This window comes from Staurois parvus, unplaced genomic scaffold (assembly GCF_062004578.1).
Source record: "Staurois parvus isolate SC_StPar_1 unplaced genomic scaffold, SC_StPar_1.0 ptg000393l, whole genome shotgun sequence".
In the NCBI taxonomy this organism is placed as follows: Eukaryota; Metazoa; Chordata; class Amphibia; order Anura; family Ranidae; genus Staurois; species Staurois parvus.
This window is the reverse complement of record NW_028318189.1, coordinates 979,007-996,822: the sequence shown is the minus strand read 5'-3', so window position 1 is coordinate 996,822 and position 17,816 is coordinate 979,007. Positions and strand designations below refer to the sequence as shown.

Genomic DNA, 17,816 nt, shown 5'->3' with positions numbered 1-17,816 from the left:
AAAAAGATTTATTGTAATGTAGACAAAAACATACTCACAAACATAAGATGACAATTCACATATCAAATGACAGCCACTTAGTGCAATGTCCGATAGGAACCAATAGACCCTGACGCCTAGATGATAACCATTCCAGGGCCTAGGTAAGGCTGATGCATTTAGAGGGTAACCCTCTTCTTCGGAGCCAAGAAAACAGGATCCTTCTAATATCTCACATCCCCTGATGTCTCTGACTGATGATCAGCGACTCCTCCGTCCCTGCAGGGGGCGGAGTTGATAAGTATAAATATATTGAAACAAATCCCCATAGTGTTGTGTCGCTGGGGAGGCTTATTAAGATCTGTAACAGTCTATAACAAATTGTATAAATATGTGTGTGTGTGTTTGTGATCATTGTTCCTTTTCACATACCGGACCCTCCCTGGTCTTCCCCTGGACTGTAATAAACACAAAAGCAGTAGCCAGGTCTGGATGCATGGACAGGAGGAACATGTAGACCCCTGATAGCTGACAGGATGGCGTGGAACGCACGCCATCGTCAAAACCGGAAGTCCAGACCAAATGTGCCTGTGTCATTGGATCTCTGCTTTTCAGTAAAGTCTGCACTCAGCTTATTGTCAGATCAGAGCCATCCCCAACAAATAGTTTCATTTTCTAATGGCTAAAGTTATTGAAATTATACTCCTTTTTCTATTACCACACCAAGATTGCATCGTTGCCGATAACAGAAAAATTCTTCCACACTCCCAGTCAAATTGACAAGAGAAGAAAAAAGTAAATATTTTCTTCTCTAACAGACAGAAACAATTGAGTACTGTCCGTGATACTTTTTTTATTTGCACTAACATACAATTTTGAGGACAAGCTAATACGGCTACAATACGGCTACTAATACGGCTACAATCACCTCAAGCTTCTCTAACAGAGAAAGGTAAGACTGCAATAAAATCGTATCGGTGAATATAGCGGATTTGTTTTTCTCTGAAAATCTGGAGTATCACTTTATGAAGCAGAAAGGGACTTCTGACAATTGTAATAACAACTTGGAAGATCTCAATTGATGGCAGTAGGCATACTGTTATATGTGGCATAGTAAGGAAAATTATTTTCTTCAAACCATATACCTGACATAATTTCAACATATAGAAACTTCAGTGTGTTCCTTTGCAGTGTTGCACTGTTTTTCCCGCATAGATAAATTTAGATAATGACAGGTATTGGGTATGGCACTTAGAACATGTGACTATATTGCTAGCATACCTTAGGGCACTACATTGTTTTTTCAAGGAGCAAATCAGGCCTGTCAGGTATTTTCAATATTGCACTAGACCGACTTTTGTAATTTGGTTAGTGCACTGCACAGGCCTGTATCTAAAGCTGTAGAATTTTGGCCAAACATTTTCATTAGATTCTGTAATTGTTAGTGGGGTCAAATTGATAATCATTTTCTATCATGGTGATAAGAAAATTCAAAGGAACAGGATGGAATTTTTTTTTTTGGACCAAATTACATTCTAACAGTGTATGTGGTTTTTGTTATTAAAATCCATTTGTTCCAAAATCTAATGTTAAAAGCAAACAAAATTATGAACAATTTACGAATAACATTTGGGAAGCCGTCAAATGTACTGGCAATATATACATTTTAATACTTTACATTTCTACTATGTTCTCATGGGCTTTTTAGCCAACTTGGTCATTTTATTATGATTCATGAAGACAGGATTGGGGCTTCAGTGTTATATATATTACACTAAGTGGTCTAACTGGGACAACCTGGATTGTTTATCGTGATGTTTTCACTCTGTCTGCACATTTCACTTAGATGGTGGTTATGTATCAACCGTTCTCCCATGAACCACTGTCTCTGTAATAACCACTGTGCCTTAAATTGATTTTGGAATTTAACAACAGTGCAATAAATTAAAAAAAATGTAATCTTATACAAAAAAGTAAAAGTACAGGTGAACGTTTGTTTTAAATCAAAATTCAGTTAAGAAAAATGTGAAATTTCTTTTTGTGAGTAAGAAGTTAATGTACTTTAGTTTGAAAAAATTGCATATGGCTCTACACAGACCTCAGATGCAGCAAGAAACTGCTCCCCACTGCTGATGCCTCTGCCTCACAGGTTAGTGTTTATATTGATGGGAATTGTTCCTAAACGCATATGTGTGAACAGGATAAGATCCTGAGCCAATCCTGTCCTGAACCTGATGTAAACCTGATGTGAACCTGTGAACAGCTACTGTATCAATTAGCTGTGAAACCTGAGCTTCAATCCGCAACGCACATGTGTGAATCGGCTCTAAAGACACTATCTGATGACGTCTGACAAATCCTTGCCAGATGACATGGCACCTGAGAAGTGGCAGGCAGCTGACCACAGGGACTGTAAGCATATTCAGCACCTTCATCTCCGTAATCATTAACTGACCTACAGCTTTAGTGGCATTTGAGCCATCCTCTGTAAAGGCTCTATCTGATGATATTTGACAAATCCTTGCCAGATGACTTGGCACCTGAGAAGTAGCAGACAGCTGCCTTAGCTCCCAGGCTTAGAGAGATCATTTTGCCTCTTATTGATGCGGTACATGCCACCTTACAAATGGAAGAACAGTCTGTAGTTTATGCTAGTGCTGTTACTAGTCAGGAATCCCAAGAAGAAAAAAAAATAAATTTACATACATGCTACATGTATGTACATGATACATGGTACCTCCACACATCCTGTGTAGAGTCTTCTGATAAACTGTTCACATCTCCCAAACATATTGCAGCTTAATATCCTTTGAGGAGTCCTTTATTAAAGGGGTACAGCATTATCATCAAAAAACAAGGGGATGTGAAGAGGAATTCACAAAGAAAGCGGTTACATTATGGACAGAAAGCGATACTCAAAGTTACTCAAGCAATTATGCTTTATTACACAATGCATATATAGACATATAAGGTAAATACCTCAGTTAGCCATCACCTCAAAATGGGATAATACATCAAAAATGACCTAAAATCAATTAAAAACAGACGTCATGACCTGTCTAAACAGTATGATGCTGTAAATATAGTGACACATGGTCTAATATATATGCAGCACTGACACAATGGTTACACCACCATGTAGGGGTGTTTCAAAAAATTATACCAAATGGCTGAGCAAACAAATGCAGTATAATTGCTGATCATAAGTACCAGACAGTGGATATGATAGCCCAATAAGTAACCTAAACAGGTATATAGTAACTGTGGAGAGATATATGTAAGCAATCTACCCCCACAACCACTACCTGGGTAATAACCAATACAGGTAGTAGTTATAGCAGGCTTAATAAAGCGAATATAGGTGGTGAGATTTCAAACAGCAGCAATCATGTCCATGATATTTGATAAGATGAACTTAATAGCCATGATATTGTCACCATGTAACTTCCACAATGTAGTAGGAATGGCAGGGCCCTGCCAATATACAAAGGGGTTCTTAACTGCAGCATGCGGGCTAAACACCTCCTTTTTAAAGATACTGTGATGTAAAGTACAGGAGCATCCGTGCCTGAAAATAGATATAGGGTGCTGTACACCTTTCAAGTTGTGTAACATGATGTCCCCATCCTGCAATAAACAAGTGACATATTGAAAGTCAGTGGGTTTGTCACTTTAAGTAGGTAGGCAATGGCATTGTGTGCCGTATTTCCTTTTATGTATGCTGTATATTACTCACCACCCACGCCTTAGGTGATATTCTTGTAAAGTCTCTCTCATCAGGGTAATCGCCCGTGGTCCCGGAGGCAGCTGCAACCATCGGGACTAGAAGCAGGTGGGCTCCGGTCCCATCCTGGTACTCTTGCAGCCTGGTAATGCCGAATGCCGGCGTGTATTACCGCATAACGCGTTTCGCCGATGGGCGTATCTTACTCAGCTTTGTCAGGACCCATGAGATGCCTACATTACATGCATTATTTGTATTAGGCTTCTAACCGCCCATATATGTAATTCAGCTGGTGGCAAATTAACTCATTGGGAAAAAGAACTAAAATAGTTCGCAAAAGAACTGGTTATAGAAAATAGATAAATATATTGATACCTGGCTCCACAGTGGGAAAAATATATTTTTATATTCAAACCATGTCATTATAATGGAGTTCTTAATGACTCTTTTAATCAGCATTATCAGCCTGGGAGGTGGGGAGTGTTAGATGTACAAGCAGATATAGATACATCAGAAAACGAAAGCCACACTCTAGCTCACAATGCAGTTACACAAGCAGTTACATAAAAAGTTATTTTCCTTTGGGATAAAGGTTTTACATGAATAAAAAAAAGCTGATCATTGTAAGCACCCCTGTCAGTGGTAAATGGTGTGTCTAAGCACCAACATTTGCAGAAGAGCTTGTTCTGTTGAAAAACAGACTTACTGGCTAGATCACCAGATGAAAATAAAGGAAAGGAAGCCTAAAGAAAGCTAATGCAGCCATCACATCTAAGAATTGGTAAGCTGCAATATATAAAGTGTTTGCTTTTACGTTTAATACTGCTTTAAGAATTGGGATGTTCTAACTATTGATCTTGCAGTGACACGTCCTAATAAAACACTGAACATTCCTAGTGGATGCACCAGTGTTTAAGTATCTCATTGATACATATGCTTTCCAAAACCTTGTTTTCTGTGGCATCTTCTGTATCGCAATCTAAAATGACTGTGATGTTAGTCTGTCAAACTTTGGTGGAATGTGATTTTTTTCCATCCACACTGATCCTCTATTTGTAAAGTGCCTAGGGCTTAGGCCTGCTGCCTTACACTACTGCATAGATGGTTTAGTAAAGGTCTTCCTGTCTTATTTCCCGGAGTCTCCTTTCAGTGAACAGTCAGAGAACTTTTGTTTTAAATGTTGGTCTGCAGAGCAGGTTTGCAAAACGTGTCGTGTGCTTCCCCTTCGGGGATCAATGTCTCTTTAGAGCTGCATTGTACACCCTTATTAAGAATGTCATTGGAGATGAGAGCACTCCCAGTAGAAGAAGCCAAGACTTTAAACTGGGAGGACTCAACCTCCCTCTCTGAGGCAAAGAAGAGTTCATTGTGTTGTTTTGAGGCTTCAACCTCCTAAAACCAATCTCAACCATCTTAAGCCCAATTCAGCCACAAACCTATGCCTCCCAATCCCCCAAAACTGCAGACCTCTTCAGCATGAAGGGATGCGTGCCCACTTTTATAGTTGAGGGGGGGATGTCTGTTAGCATTCATATACATCCGCACAGATAGCATCTTGGATGCCTGGTTACAGGAGGGAATTTTCAAGGGCTATCTGACCCCTTTACCTCCTTCATGTCATCCAACCTTGCTATGTTAGTGCACAATAACAAATCTAAAATAAAATAATTACTGTGCTGAAAGTGACAGAACAAAATATAAATGAGTGGCCAGCCTACCAAGTATAGGATACACACCAATATACAATAAAATCCAAGAGGTGCACCTCTTAAAACAAGTAAAATGTAAAATAATAAATGATCATATGATAGTCAACAGTAAAACAGTGAAGTAGTTGAAAGTTGTCGTATAATAATCTACAGTATCATTCATGAATGACTTCCACCAGTGAGTTCCTAAGAAACAATCATGCGTGATCTTCCTCTTTAAATCCACAACAAGGGCAGGCAGTCACCAACTCATGCCCCCTCAACCACTCTGAGGCTTATCAGAGAGATTGTGACCCTCAAATGAGAAGTAAGCGAATGCTTGTTGTTTTCATCAATATAGAACACCTTGGTATGAAGTAGCTTAAACTCTCTATACAGACAAGGCCAGGAATATAAACATAAAAGGCACAAGACCACTTCCAATAGTGTAAATCTGGTATGTATTATGCTTAAAACTCGTTAAAAACACTCATATGAATGCTATGCATAGAAAGACATGTAAACTACAACACCCAGGGTACAAGTTCACTGACATTACTGCTTTCGGCTCTGTCCAATGCGTTTCATCATAACTGACGTCATCAGGGGCAACTCATCACCTATGTCAGTGCACAGGTTACCAGACGTCTATGGAGCCATTGAAGGTATTCTAGATTGGAGGTTATTGCCTCATTTGCTGTGACAGATAGCTTTCAGTTATTTTATTCCAACCTTTTCACCGATCCCAAACCAGAAGGGGCTCTCACTACGTCTTGGCTCTACATATCTTCATTTGGACCCAAAAATTCTGCATGTCTGTCAAAGTCTCCCTCCATCAGGGGAACTCTCTGACCATTGTAGATATCAAGAACTCCTCTTTAAAAGTCCCTATTTTTCCAGCACATCAGTGATTACTTCACTTTGCTGTTGGTCTCCAACACTTTGAGTTTTACCATTCAGCCTCTCTTCTTTCCTCTCTTTCTGACTGCCTATCACATTTCTTAAGATGCTGAAATGCCAGGGAAGTACTACAAAAAAAAACCAAATGACCCTTTTTTGGAAAGAAGATACCCCAATGAATTTGCTGAGAGGCATTTTGAGCCTATGGAAGGTCTTATTTTTTGTTACAAGTTTTTTTTTTTTTTTACACAAAGTTGTAATTTTAAATGATATATTGCTCACACATGTCATGGGTATATGCGGAATTACACCCCAAAATACATTTTGCTGCTACTCTTGAGTATATGGATACAACATGTGTGAGACTTTTTGGGAGCCTATCCGTGCACAGGCCCGAAAAGCAATGACCACCTTCAGGCTTTCAAAGGGTGTTATTTACCATATTTTCCGGCGTATAAGGCGACTGGGTGTATAAGACAACCCCCTAATTTTCCAGTTAAAACATAGGTTTTGGGCTATACTCGCCATATAAGACTACCCCCCTTCTGAGGCAACACCATTTAAAAACATCAGATTTTTTAATTGAAATGGTTATGACTTACCGGTACTTAAAATCCTTCAAAATCCGCATGTTCATCCTCTGACATCATAAGTTCATGAATGACATCCTGTGATACATTTGTAAGACAGTCATCATATGGATAAAATTCCAAATCAGATGGTTACCGTTGGATGTGCGGTAATACGGTAGCTTCGGCTACATACAGTATATATACAGCCCACTGGATGTGCAGTAATGTACATACAGTATACCAGGCTGAGCCTGGCTCAAAACAACTGTCCCTATGACAGATTAATCTGTCAGCTCGCTGGATGTGTGGTATATACAGTATACTGAGTATATACCACTGTGGTATATACAGTATACTGAGCCAAGCTGTTTCAAAACGTACCAGTACGTCCCTACTGTAATCAGCCCGCTGGATGCGTGTATGTACATAAGCTGCGGCTACATACAGTATACACTGGGCCAGTCACGGCGAGCGATGTATTCTACTAATGAATACAAAGCCTGCTCGGATTGGCTGAGGTTGTGACATCATAAGCCCACCTCTCTGACTCAGCCAATCCGAGCAGGCTTTGTATTCATTAGTAGAATACATCACTCTCCGTGATTGGCCCAGTGTATACTGTATGTAGCCGCAGCTACCGTACATACACGCATCCAGTGGGCTGATTACAGTAGGGACGTACCGGTACATTTTGAAACCGCTTGGCTCAGCGCAGCATACTGTATATACCGCACATCCTGCGGGCTCACAGATTAATTTGTCATAGGGACATTTGTTTTGAGCCAGCTTGGCTGAGCACGGTATACTGTATATACAGTATTACCTGACATCCAGCCAGCTTGACCCAAACAAACTCAAGGTTCACATTTTATACCCCGCGTATAAGACGACTCCCAATTTTTGGGGTATATTTTTAAGTATAAAAAGTAGTCTTATACGCCAGAAAATACTGTACTAATTTCCCTTCCTCACTACCTATCACAGTTTCAGAGGCCTTGAAATGCCAGGATACCACAAACCCCCTCAAATGACTACTTTTTCAGAAAGTAAACACCCCAATCTATTTTCTGAGAAGAATGTTGAGTCATGGAACATTTTATTTTTTGCCACAAGTTTTTGGAAAGTGACAAAAAAATTTTTTTTTACGCAAAGTTGTCATTTAAATGATATATTGCTCACACATGCTATGGGTATATGTGGAATTACACCCCAAAATACATTCTGCTACTTCTCCTGTGTATGGGGATACCACATATGAGAGACTTTTTGGCAGCCTAGCCACATACAGGCCCCCAAAATCCAATGACCACCATCAGGCTTTCAAAGAGCATATTTTCTCATGTCACTTCCTCACCATCTGTCAGTTTCGGATGTCCTAAAATGCCAGGATTGTCCAAACAACCCCCAAATGACCCCTTTTTGGAAGACACCCCAAGGAATTTGATAAGAGGCATGGTATTTTGCAGATATAACTTTTTGTCACAACGTTTTGAAACATAAAAAAAGAAAAGAAAAAATTGTGGCAACAAATATGATCAGTACAATACTCACCATGCCTCTCGGCAAATAGCGTGTCGTGTCTAATTTCCAAAAAGGGGTTACTTGGGGGGTGTTTGAACTGTCCTGGCATTTTATGCCCAACATTGGAGCTTATGCCACACATTGCCTACTCTTCTAACCACTTGAAGATCAAGCCTTTTCTGACACTTTTTTATTTACATGAAAAAAATCAGCATTTTTTGCTAGAAAATTACTTTGAACCCCCAAACATTATATATGTTTTAAAGCAGTGTCCCTAGAGAATAAAATGGTGTGTGTTGCAATTTTGTATGGCACACAATACGTGTGCAGCAATGTTTTAGAAAAAATACACTTTCTTGAATTTTAATGCACAAAAACACAATATATTGCCCAGTTATTTGTTAGAATATGATGTTACACCGAGTAAATAGAATAGAATATAAGGATGTAGCGCTGTTCCTAAAATATTAGGTGGTGCTGACACTTCACAGAAGTGTGTCTAGAACTGCAGTACACTGTAGATTGGGTTCTGATCCCTAGATAACAAAAAAAATGTCATACTACAGGACACCAAAACTAATCAGAATGAGGTAAGATAGGATATAGAAGAAGCTACTCTTAGGCTGGCCATACATTATACAATTATCTTCCAATTTTCTGCCCAATTCCCTTTAGATTTACCTTCAACTGTGTAGTGCAAGGGCCTGCCTAATTGGATACAACTGAAAGTGTTTATGTTTGTCCTACTATTATATGGTTTTTGGTAAATCTAAACCAAAAATCTCCAGATAATTGTATATGTATGGCCAGCCTTAGGGAGTCCTACAGGGCACTCTGATGTTATGTGAGTGAACCAGGTGAGTAGGCGGAAACCACAATAGATCAAACCAAAAACCTCCTCAACTAAGTGATAAAGCATAAATGGGCGTAAATAAGCAATAAGTGCTCCCTATGGATGGTGCACCTGATTGTAATGTTAAGTACACCTCCCCCAAGGAAATGTGATATATAGATGCAAAAACACAATGTGAAATAAATATAATAAAACAAATTGTGTGTAGTGCTATAGTGCACCTCCCCCCTAAAAAGAGAGATGCTGTGAAACAATACCAATATGTAAGCTATAATATGCAATGAACTGTGCATCAAATACCAAAAGATGTGCAAATAAAATGCATAATAGAACAAGTAGTGTATGGTGCTATAATACACCTCCTCCAAAAAAAGAGAGAGGAATGCTGTGCATAGGTTCACCTTCTGTGAGGTGAACCACCGAATAAATAGAAAAAAAAATTGCATAAAACTACATACATTTTTTATATCCATAGGCAACACATTAAAAGCCTTTACAGGTTACCACTTTAGATTTATACAGGAGGTATAGTGCTGGAATTACTTCCCTTGTTCTGATGTTAGCGGGTGATACCTCACACGTATGGTGCAATCGCTGTTTAGATACCGCCACGGGACCAACGCTTGTGTTCGCTTTTGCACGTGAGCTCCGGGGGGGGGGGGCATGGGGGTGCTTTAATTTTTTTTTTTTATTATTTTGCTTTTTTTATTTTTACACTATCCATTTTAATTTACATTTTTTATTCCTTTTTTTGTTAAGTTAGGGAATGTAAATATCCCTTGTGAAAGAAATAGGCAGTGATAGGTAATCCTTTTCTGAGAAATCTGGGGTCTAATAGACTCTATGGGGTTTATTTACTAAAGCTGGAGAGTCCAAAATCAGACTCCCTTCTGCATAGAAACCAATCAGCTTCTAACCTCAGCTTGTTCAATGAAGCTTTGGCAATGAAGCCTGGAAGCTGATTGGTTTCTATGCAGAAGGGAGTCTGATTTTGGACTCTCCAGCTTTAGTAAATAAACCCCTATATCTCTACTCTGCCCATAAAGCACCTTAAACTACTATCAGGGCTGATCAGGTTTGGTTTTTTTTCACACATTTATCACAGGTGCACCAGCAATGCTATGAACCGTCATGAATGGGTTAAGTTCCTGACAGTTCAGAATACTGGTGATCTGTGATTGGCTACAGCGTGCTGTGGTTGGCCCAGGTGCCATGTGATACCATGTGAGACAATCACAGCTCACTAGTATCAGAAGCAAAGCTGTTATGAATAAAATTAATTCATAACAGCTTTGTTGACATCGTGATCATGCGATCACATGGCGATCACATGGCGATCACATGATCACCGGGTCCCAATTACTGGGATCCCCATTCTACCGGTGGATAAAATGGTCACGGCCCCTTGTGTCAGTACAGGCAGTGCGACATACAGGTACGTTGCGGTCATGACCTGGTTCACCTGCTGGTGTCACTGTGCTTCCCTAGGTGGAAAGCTGCAGTTTTAGTGTCCACCAGCAGATTTCTCCCACCTGCTGGGAGGGTACTTAAGTTAAACTTCTTCTATGGCTCCTTGCGTCATTGTTTTGGCTGCTCTTGCTTTCGAACCGTTTGCCTTGCTGCTGCCAGACTCTGTTGCCATTAGCTCCTCTCCTGCCCCTGCCATGTTTGTTGCTCTGCTGGTGTGTAGTTATCTAGCATCCACCGTAAATAAATTTCACTTTAAAGATATATAAGTATGGTTTGGTCCCAGTTTCTTGGTGTAGCTACATATATCTGGTTATCCCAGCTGCTGACTCCTGACATAACACTAACACCCACTAATGACCAGATCAGCTACACCTGAGAACTGGGAGCCATTTACTTTGAATCAAGATGCTTCAAATGCAGGTTATTGTCCTGTGCAACTTGGATCAGAAGATGAAGATTTTTGTTTCTCACTTTGGCGGAACCTCACGGATGAGGGACTGTTGGTGAAGCATTCTTACAGCACAAGCTTTAGTTGATGAGGGCAAATTCTCACTTAGTACAATACAGCCTTTGGTTTGGGTCTGTTCTTAATAGTCCTCCTTTTACTATGTTTAAGACCGGCCATACATGGGTCCATTTCCGAAAGATTTTTCTCCTTTCAGGAAGAAAATGATACAATGCATCTTTCTCTCCATTCAGAGGAGAAAAACACGGGTGGGCTGTACAGTGACCGATCACAGTGATAGCCAAGCTTACCTTTACATAAGCTTTACCCCCTTAAGTCCACCTTGAATGCTGCTGCAAGTTTCATGCACCTTACCAACGTCCCTGAGTCTGCTACCCCTCTCTGCCATTCCCTCCACTGGCTGCCACTCACCCAACAAATTAAATTCAAAATACTAACAACAATTTACAAAGCCATCCACAACTCTGTCCCCTGGCTACACTAACCTAGTCCCAAAATACCAACCAAACCATTCTCTTCGTTCCTCGCAAGACCTCCTGCTCTCTAGTTCCATTGTCACCTTCTCCTATTCTCGCCTACATGATGTCTCCTGAGCCTCTCCCATCCTCTGGAATTCCCTATCCCAATCTGTCCGACTATCTCCTACTCTGTCCACTTTAAGATGATTCCTAATAACTTTTCTCTTCAGAGAAGCCTATCCTGCCTCCGTCTAACAGGGAGGCCGCATGTATGTGTACAGTTGGCAGCAAGGGATTCATGCAGATGGGATTGTTTATAAATAATATAGGGCAACCTTTCTCTATTGGGGAGTCGCCTGAGATCATTGGGGGTGTTGCTGTATCCTGGTTAAGAAAAGGTGTCAGATGAGATTAATCTCCCTGTCATCAGCCAAAGCATACATCAGCACTGAAGCAGCTCGGACAGCTAGCAAATGCACTCTGAAAAGTGAAAGTTAGGGAGGGGGAGGTGTCTTCTCAGCATGTGCTGTGTTCTCTGCCTCCCTCTACAGTGCAGTACCCGCCTGTGAGTGAAGGTACTTATTTGAATATTTTAAGTGTGTGTGTGTGTTTTCATATCTGTTTGAATGTGTTTGTATGTTTATATGTCTGTGTATGTTTATGTGTGTTACTTTTAATCCTGACCCCCTATTCCTGTACTATCAGAACCGTTTTTTTTAAGGCTCGTTTATAATCGCACCAAAGACCGCAGCTCCTCTGAAAACCGATTCATGCTCTGCAGAGGCAGTATGTGTACACCCCCTTCTGCTGCCTCTTCAGCTAAAGGGGGATTGGGGGCTCAACCGTGTGGTTTTACCATCTCCGAACCTCACATCTGTGTGACTGCATGCTGTGTGTAGGGCAGGAAATTAATTTCATTGGGATGCCCTACCCATAGTACCGCAGGGAAAGAAGTCCCACCTTTTTTTTTTTTTTTAATCACGCCACACCAAAAACACACTGTTTGCCAATGTGTCGGGTACCATTAAGAATTAATAGCACCCTTGCACATCTGCTAAAGAGTAACACATTTGTCTGCATGTCAGGAACGAGAACGCTTTTGCTTTCTATGATGCACATTACTGTGAACCAAGCCTTAGATTTGGGTGCTGCGAATCTGAAAATATTTTTCAAGGATGCTCTTACTCGAAAAAGGTTGAGAAACACTGACATAGGAATTAAAATGTGTAATTTTGTCTATCTTTCTTGTCCTGCTTAAGGTGTCCCACATTGCTGAGTGTGCACAATGGGAATAGGGTAATCTCGGTCTTACTTTACTCATGGCAGTATATATACTGGAATTTTTTTTTTTTAATACTAGTAATGGTGGCAATTAGCGACTTATAGCGGGACTGCTGGACTATGGCGGGCATTCTGACACTGGGTGGGAACTGATTAACTGCCACTGACATCCCCAGTGACACTAATACAGTGATCAATGCTAATAAAAAGCACTGTTACAAAAGTAACGTGGGGTGATCAAAGGGTTAACTGTGTGCTGTGTGTGTTTTACATTGCTGTGCAGAGAGATAAAAAGCAGGATGTCCATGCTGACAGGAGAGAGAGCTGAGTTGTTTACACACAGGTCTCTCCCCTGTCAGCTTTTCAGACAATCACTGAGTGCTGGTTGGGAATCGCGGGCCAGGATGCGGTGATTGACATCCCCAGCCACCAATAGCGGCACATATTTATTTGTGATTTTGCGCAGCCCTGCTGCCCTGTAGCAGTGCTTCTTCTATAGGGCGGATGGCTAGCGGTTAATAATCATGTCCAGGTAAAAAATATATGGTTTTATTTGTGATTATCCTTTTTTAGACTAATTCTGTTTTATGCATTGTTACATTTTATCTGTAGGCGCTTGTGGAGCATGGGTACAACTGCCAGTGCAGCTCAACAGCCTGCCCCAATAGTACCCCCCAGTGACAGCATCCAAGGAAATGGCAGTGGAAGTTCAAGTGGAGAAGACAGAAATAGCCTGAGCATTCATTCATTCCAGACAGTAGGCATCCACAATAAAGCAAAATCCATCATCACCAATAAAGTCGCCCCTGTAGTTATAACGTGAGTATGGAATTAAGATGTTTTGCATTGAGTTACATTGCAGTCTGATAAGAATTTTTTAGTGGGATAATCATTAAACACACTTTCCAAAGATTATATTTATTTTTTTAAAGTTGATTGCTAGTGTCTGCTTCAATGTTTCTCTCACAACAGGATTACTTTCAATGGAAACTATAGTATTTTTATTTATATGCTTTGTGGCAGCCAAATTTGATTGCTGCAAAAGCACAGCCAAATAATAATCACCTCTGTGTCCATAATCCAGTTGCTTTGCCTTAGCAGTCTTCACTGACTTGACAAGATATCACCCTTGAAGCTTATTCTTGCTGTCCATGTTATCATGCATTTTGTTGTGTTTTTTAACATGGGGAACAAAAAATAGACAAAGGAAAACCTGTTGTTTTCTCTAGCACCCATTCCCACCAGCTCTCTGTATTGCAGTGCTGGGGAAAAGTCCTACATGCTGCATTTATGTTGTTTTGTCCCACTGCAATCCATTGAATGGGATACTTCAAAAGAGCAGGTAAGCATCTAAAATGCAAAAGGTATTGTGGCAATGCATTAGCCACACTGACTTGACTTTTTGTTTTGGCAGATGTGCAGTATAAGAGATAGGAAGCTTACTATAATTTCCACATTATATTTAATCATTTCAGTTTAGTGATTTTATTTATTTTTTAATTCATTTATTGTAAGAGAAATCTATTTTGGTATTATAGTTTGTATTTCACATTTCATTTTTAATAGCCCACTTTCGAATTTTTGTTTATCACTTTTCTGGATCAAGTATGTACTTGCCAGTGATTGCTGTATAAGTTTTGTTATAAACCATAATCTGTAGTGAGGGTGATCTAGATGTCTTTCATTTCAGGTACAATTGTAAAGAAGAGTTCCAGATTCATGATGATTTGCTTAAAGCAAGTTACTCTGTTGGGAGGATTTCTGAGACAATGCCAGAACACTATCTTGTACAGGTAAATCTTGTACAATATATTACTATTACCTAAGGTTGTCACTGGCATATTGATTCAAACTGTGCTTTACATACAATGTTTGTGATGCATTATCTGCAGTAAGGCTGGGACAAGCCAGCTCTAGATTATTTTTAAAATGTAACTACAGGCAAACATTTCTTAGTTTTGGATAAAGTTAAGATACCTATTGCTCTCTGGATCAGGGGTAGATGTACCTGAACAACATGAAAGAGATCCAAGATCACCAGATATTTTGAGAAATAGGCCTAACTAATTAGTAAGAAAAAATATAATAAACCAAATGTCACTGTAAAAATATTTATTTTTATTTATTTATTTATTTATCGAGTTTATATAGCGCCAAAGGGTTTGCTCATATATATAAAAATATAAATGTAGCCTACCTTAAAAGTGGATATTGTCAGTCAGAAGAGCAGTAGTCAGTGTCAGTAGGGCAGTGAACAGTGTGTGGATGATGTCAGTAGAGCGGTGGACGGTGTCACTATTTTTTTTCTGTTATTTTTTGCAAATTCTTCTTTTTTTTCTGGATGCAATTTGATTTTTTTTTTATAATTTTTTGCAATTTTTTTTAGCAGCCCTGTTGGTGGAGTTTGGTGAATTATCAGGGGGTCTAAACGGACCCTTAATGTATTTTGGGATTGAGGATGCATACAGTCCTCAATCTCCATATCTGCAGCCTCAGCAGAACAGAGTAAATGAACAGGAAGAGCTCTGCCTCCCTCTGTATTCACAAACTGAAGCATAGTAAACACAGTTTACTATTTTTAAGTCATGAATAAACAAGTGAGTGATCGGTACTGATCACTCATTGAGAAATGGAAGGGGCTCACTCTGCTGCTCTCCTCCATCCTGAAACGATCCCCGCATCCGGTTGGAGAGGAGGGGAAGCTGGCAGTGTTGCGAGGGGAATGGGGGGGGGGGACCAGTGGAGCACACAGGGGTCCCGGGCAGCAGAGGGAAGCAGAGCCTTGAAAGGAGGGGCAGCAGGGGTGGCAGGGCAGGAGGGAGAGGAGGAAAAGCAGGCTTTCAGCTCCTGCAGGAGGAAAATACAGGGAACGGTTCCAGTAAATGCCACTGATGCTCCAGGCATGCAATTTCTCTATCAGGTACCTGAAATGAATGGGTAGATCGCAATTGATGGTTTATCATCTCCTCCTCTAGATGTTATGTTTCACTGCTGGCCAGGGGGATTACAGAAGTGATTACCATTGTTGGAACCAGAAATAAAGAGAAATCTATCACAAACAGCAGAAAAAGCCTGAAATTGTAATCCCTTTATTACTGTATAAAAAAAAAGAATTGGCTGAAGTTCCATTTTCAGTAGAGCGGCCTTTTTAAATGTGTTAAGAAGATAATGCAGGTACCTTTTTGGTGTCTGTGCCCGCTGTGCTTTACTTTCTATAGCATCCTGGTACTTTCAAATTCTGGGATGCTTTAATACAGAAATAAACACCACAGCACTCACGTATGGTCATGTGATGGCCTACCACTTCCCACTCTCCCCATTTTCCTGTTTACCCAAACAAGTGTGGCAGATGGCCTAAATGACAAGGAGAATTGTACTCACTGTTATGGATTTCTGTCACAAAGGAATACTTTAGACTCTAAAAAAACAGAATTCAACTTTTTCAGGTGTTTATTCTCTAAAGTTTAGAGAATAAACACCTGAAAAATTTGAATTCTGTGTTTTTTTTCTGCCAAATTAGTTAATTTATAAAAAGCCAGTGGGTTTTTTAAGTATAGAAGAAGATGTCTTCCATGTTCAGCGTAAACCAGAATGCTTACAGTGATGTAGGGTGTGCTATATGTGATTTTATTAAAAAAAAAAAAACTAAAGGTACAATATTTAAGTTTGTGGCTAAGTAAGGATAGGTTTTCTTAAAATATAGGCGCATATCATGCGTGCTGTATGTGGTCTTTATTATAAATTGCTGCATACCTGTTCTATGCCACTGATTCAGAAACTATTAAAGCCGGAGAAAGGTAGGAAAGTAGGAATCTCTTGCACATGGGTCACCTGAACCCGGTCAACATAATTGAAGCCCTATTTCCACTGCCCAGGCAGCCCAGATGCAGTGTAAAGCCTGTCATGGTCATGAATGGTTGCGCACCACTGTACTTTTGTATACAGCTGTGGTATTGTAAACACAGTACAGCGTACAAGTGTATGCAAAAAACACAAAAATGTATATCTTTCGCATATCTTTTACGCTGTATGTGTTGTATACGATGGCACCAGTGTATACAAGAGTGTATCAGAGCACAGCCATTCATGTCAGTAAAAGGTTGTATGCTGCATCTGGGCTGCCTGGGCAGAGAAAAGATGGCTGCAATTGTACTGAACTGGCTCAGTTGCCAATGTGCCAGAGCTCCCTAACAGGAGATCAGCAATGGTAATTCCTGTATTTTGCCCATCCAAAATGCCTGTCATGTTGTTATCCGTTACTTCACTTTATGTTTTTCCTTGTGTCAGGGAAAATATTTTATGGTTCATGATGTGTACAGCAAGCTAGATGTGTTAAACACAACAAGCAGTTGCGGGGCACCTAATTTCCGTCAAGCCAAAGGAGGTTATGAAGTCTATGGAATGGGCCAGCCCAGCCTGAATGGTTTTAAGCAAGTGTTACAGAAGCTACAGAATGATGGACATAAGGTATGAAATTGTGAGAAAGGCATGACTTTATTTACTAATCACATAGATAACAGAAACAATAATGTGACACTGATCTAATGGGCCTTAATCAGCAGTTATATCCAGTGTTCTTTTGTTTAATAGTGGTACAAAGTCATATAGTTAACGTTCTCCCACACATATTACTATAGAAAACACAATGTCAGGGTAAAAGTGCACAACACGACTGGCTGCACCATGGTTTTGCCAGCAGTAGTTTTTGAACCAAATTCTCAGACATAGGTGAAAAGTTCTGGGAAAATTTAATGGGTTTATTCTAGAACATGTCAATAGTTTTCGAGCTTTTTCTATAATGATTTTAGACCAGTTTGCCTGTTCTACCACTCACTTGTATGTGTTTTACCACACCTGCTTAACCTTTTGTGAAAGTAAGAACCATTTACCTCATCACTACAGTA

General features: G+C 40.0%; 1 protein-coding gene across 2 annotated transcripts in view; it reads left to right on the top strand.

Annotated features, from left to right (window-relative positions):
• Positions 1-17,816, top strand: part of PALD1 (phosphatase domain containing paladin 1) — a 419,780-nt gene that overhangs the window by 174,955 nt on the left and 227,009 nt on the right. For both annotated transcript variants that reach the window (XM_089686197.1, XM_089686198.1), the window contains 3 exons: positions 13,525-13,731; positions 14,603-14,705; positions 17,200-17,379. In XM_089686197.1, the coding sequence (XP_089542323.1) occupies positions 13,525-13,731; positions 14,603-14,705; positions 17,200-17,379 (490 nt within the window). The remainder of the gene's footprint in view (positions 1-13,524; positions 13,732-14,602; positions 14,706-17,199; positions 17,380-17,816) is intronic.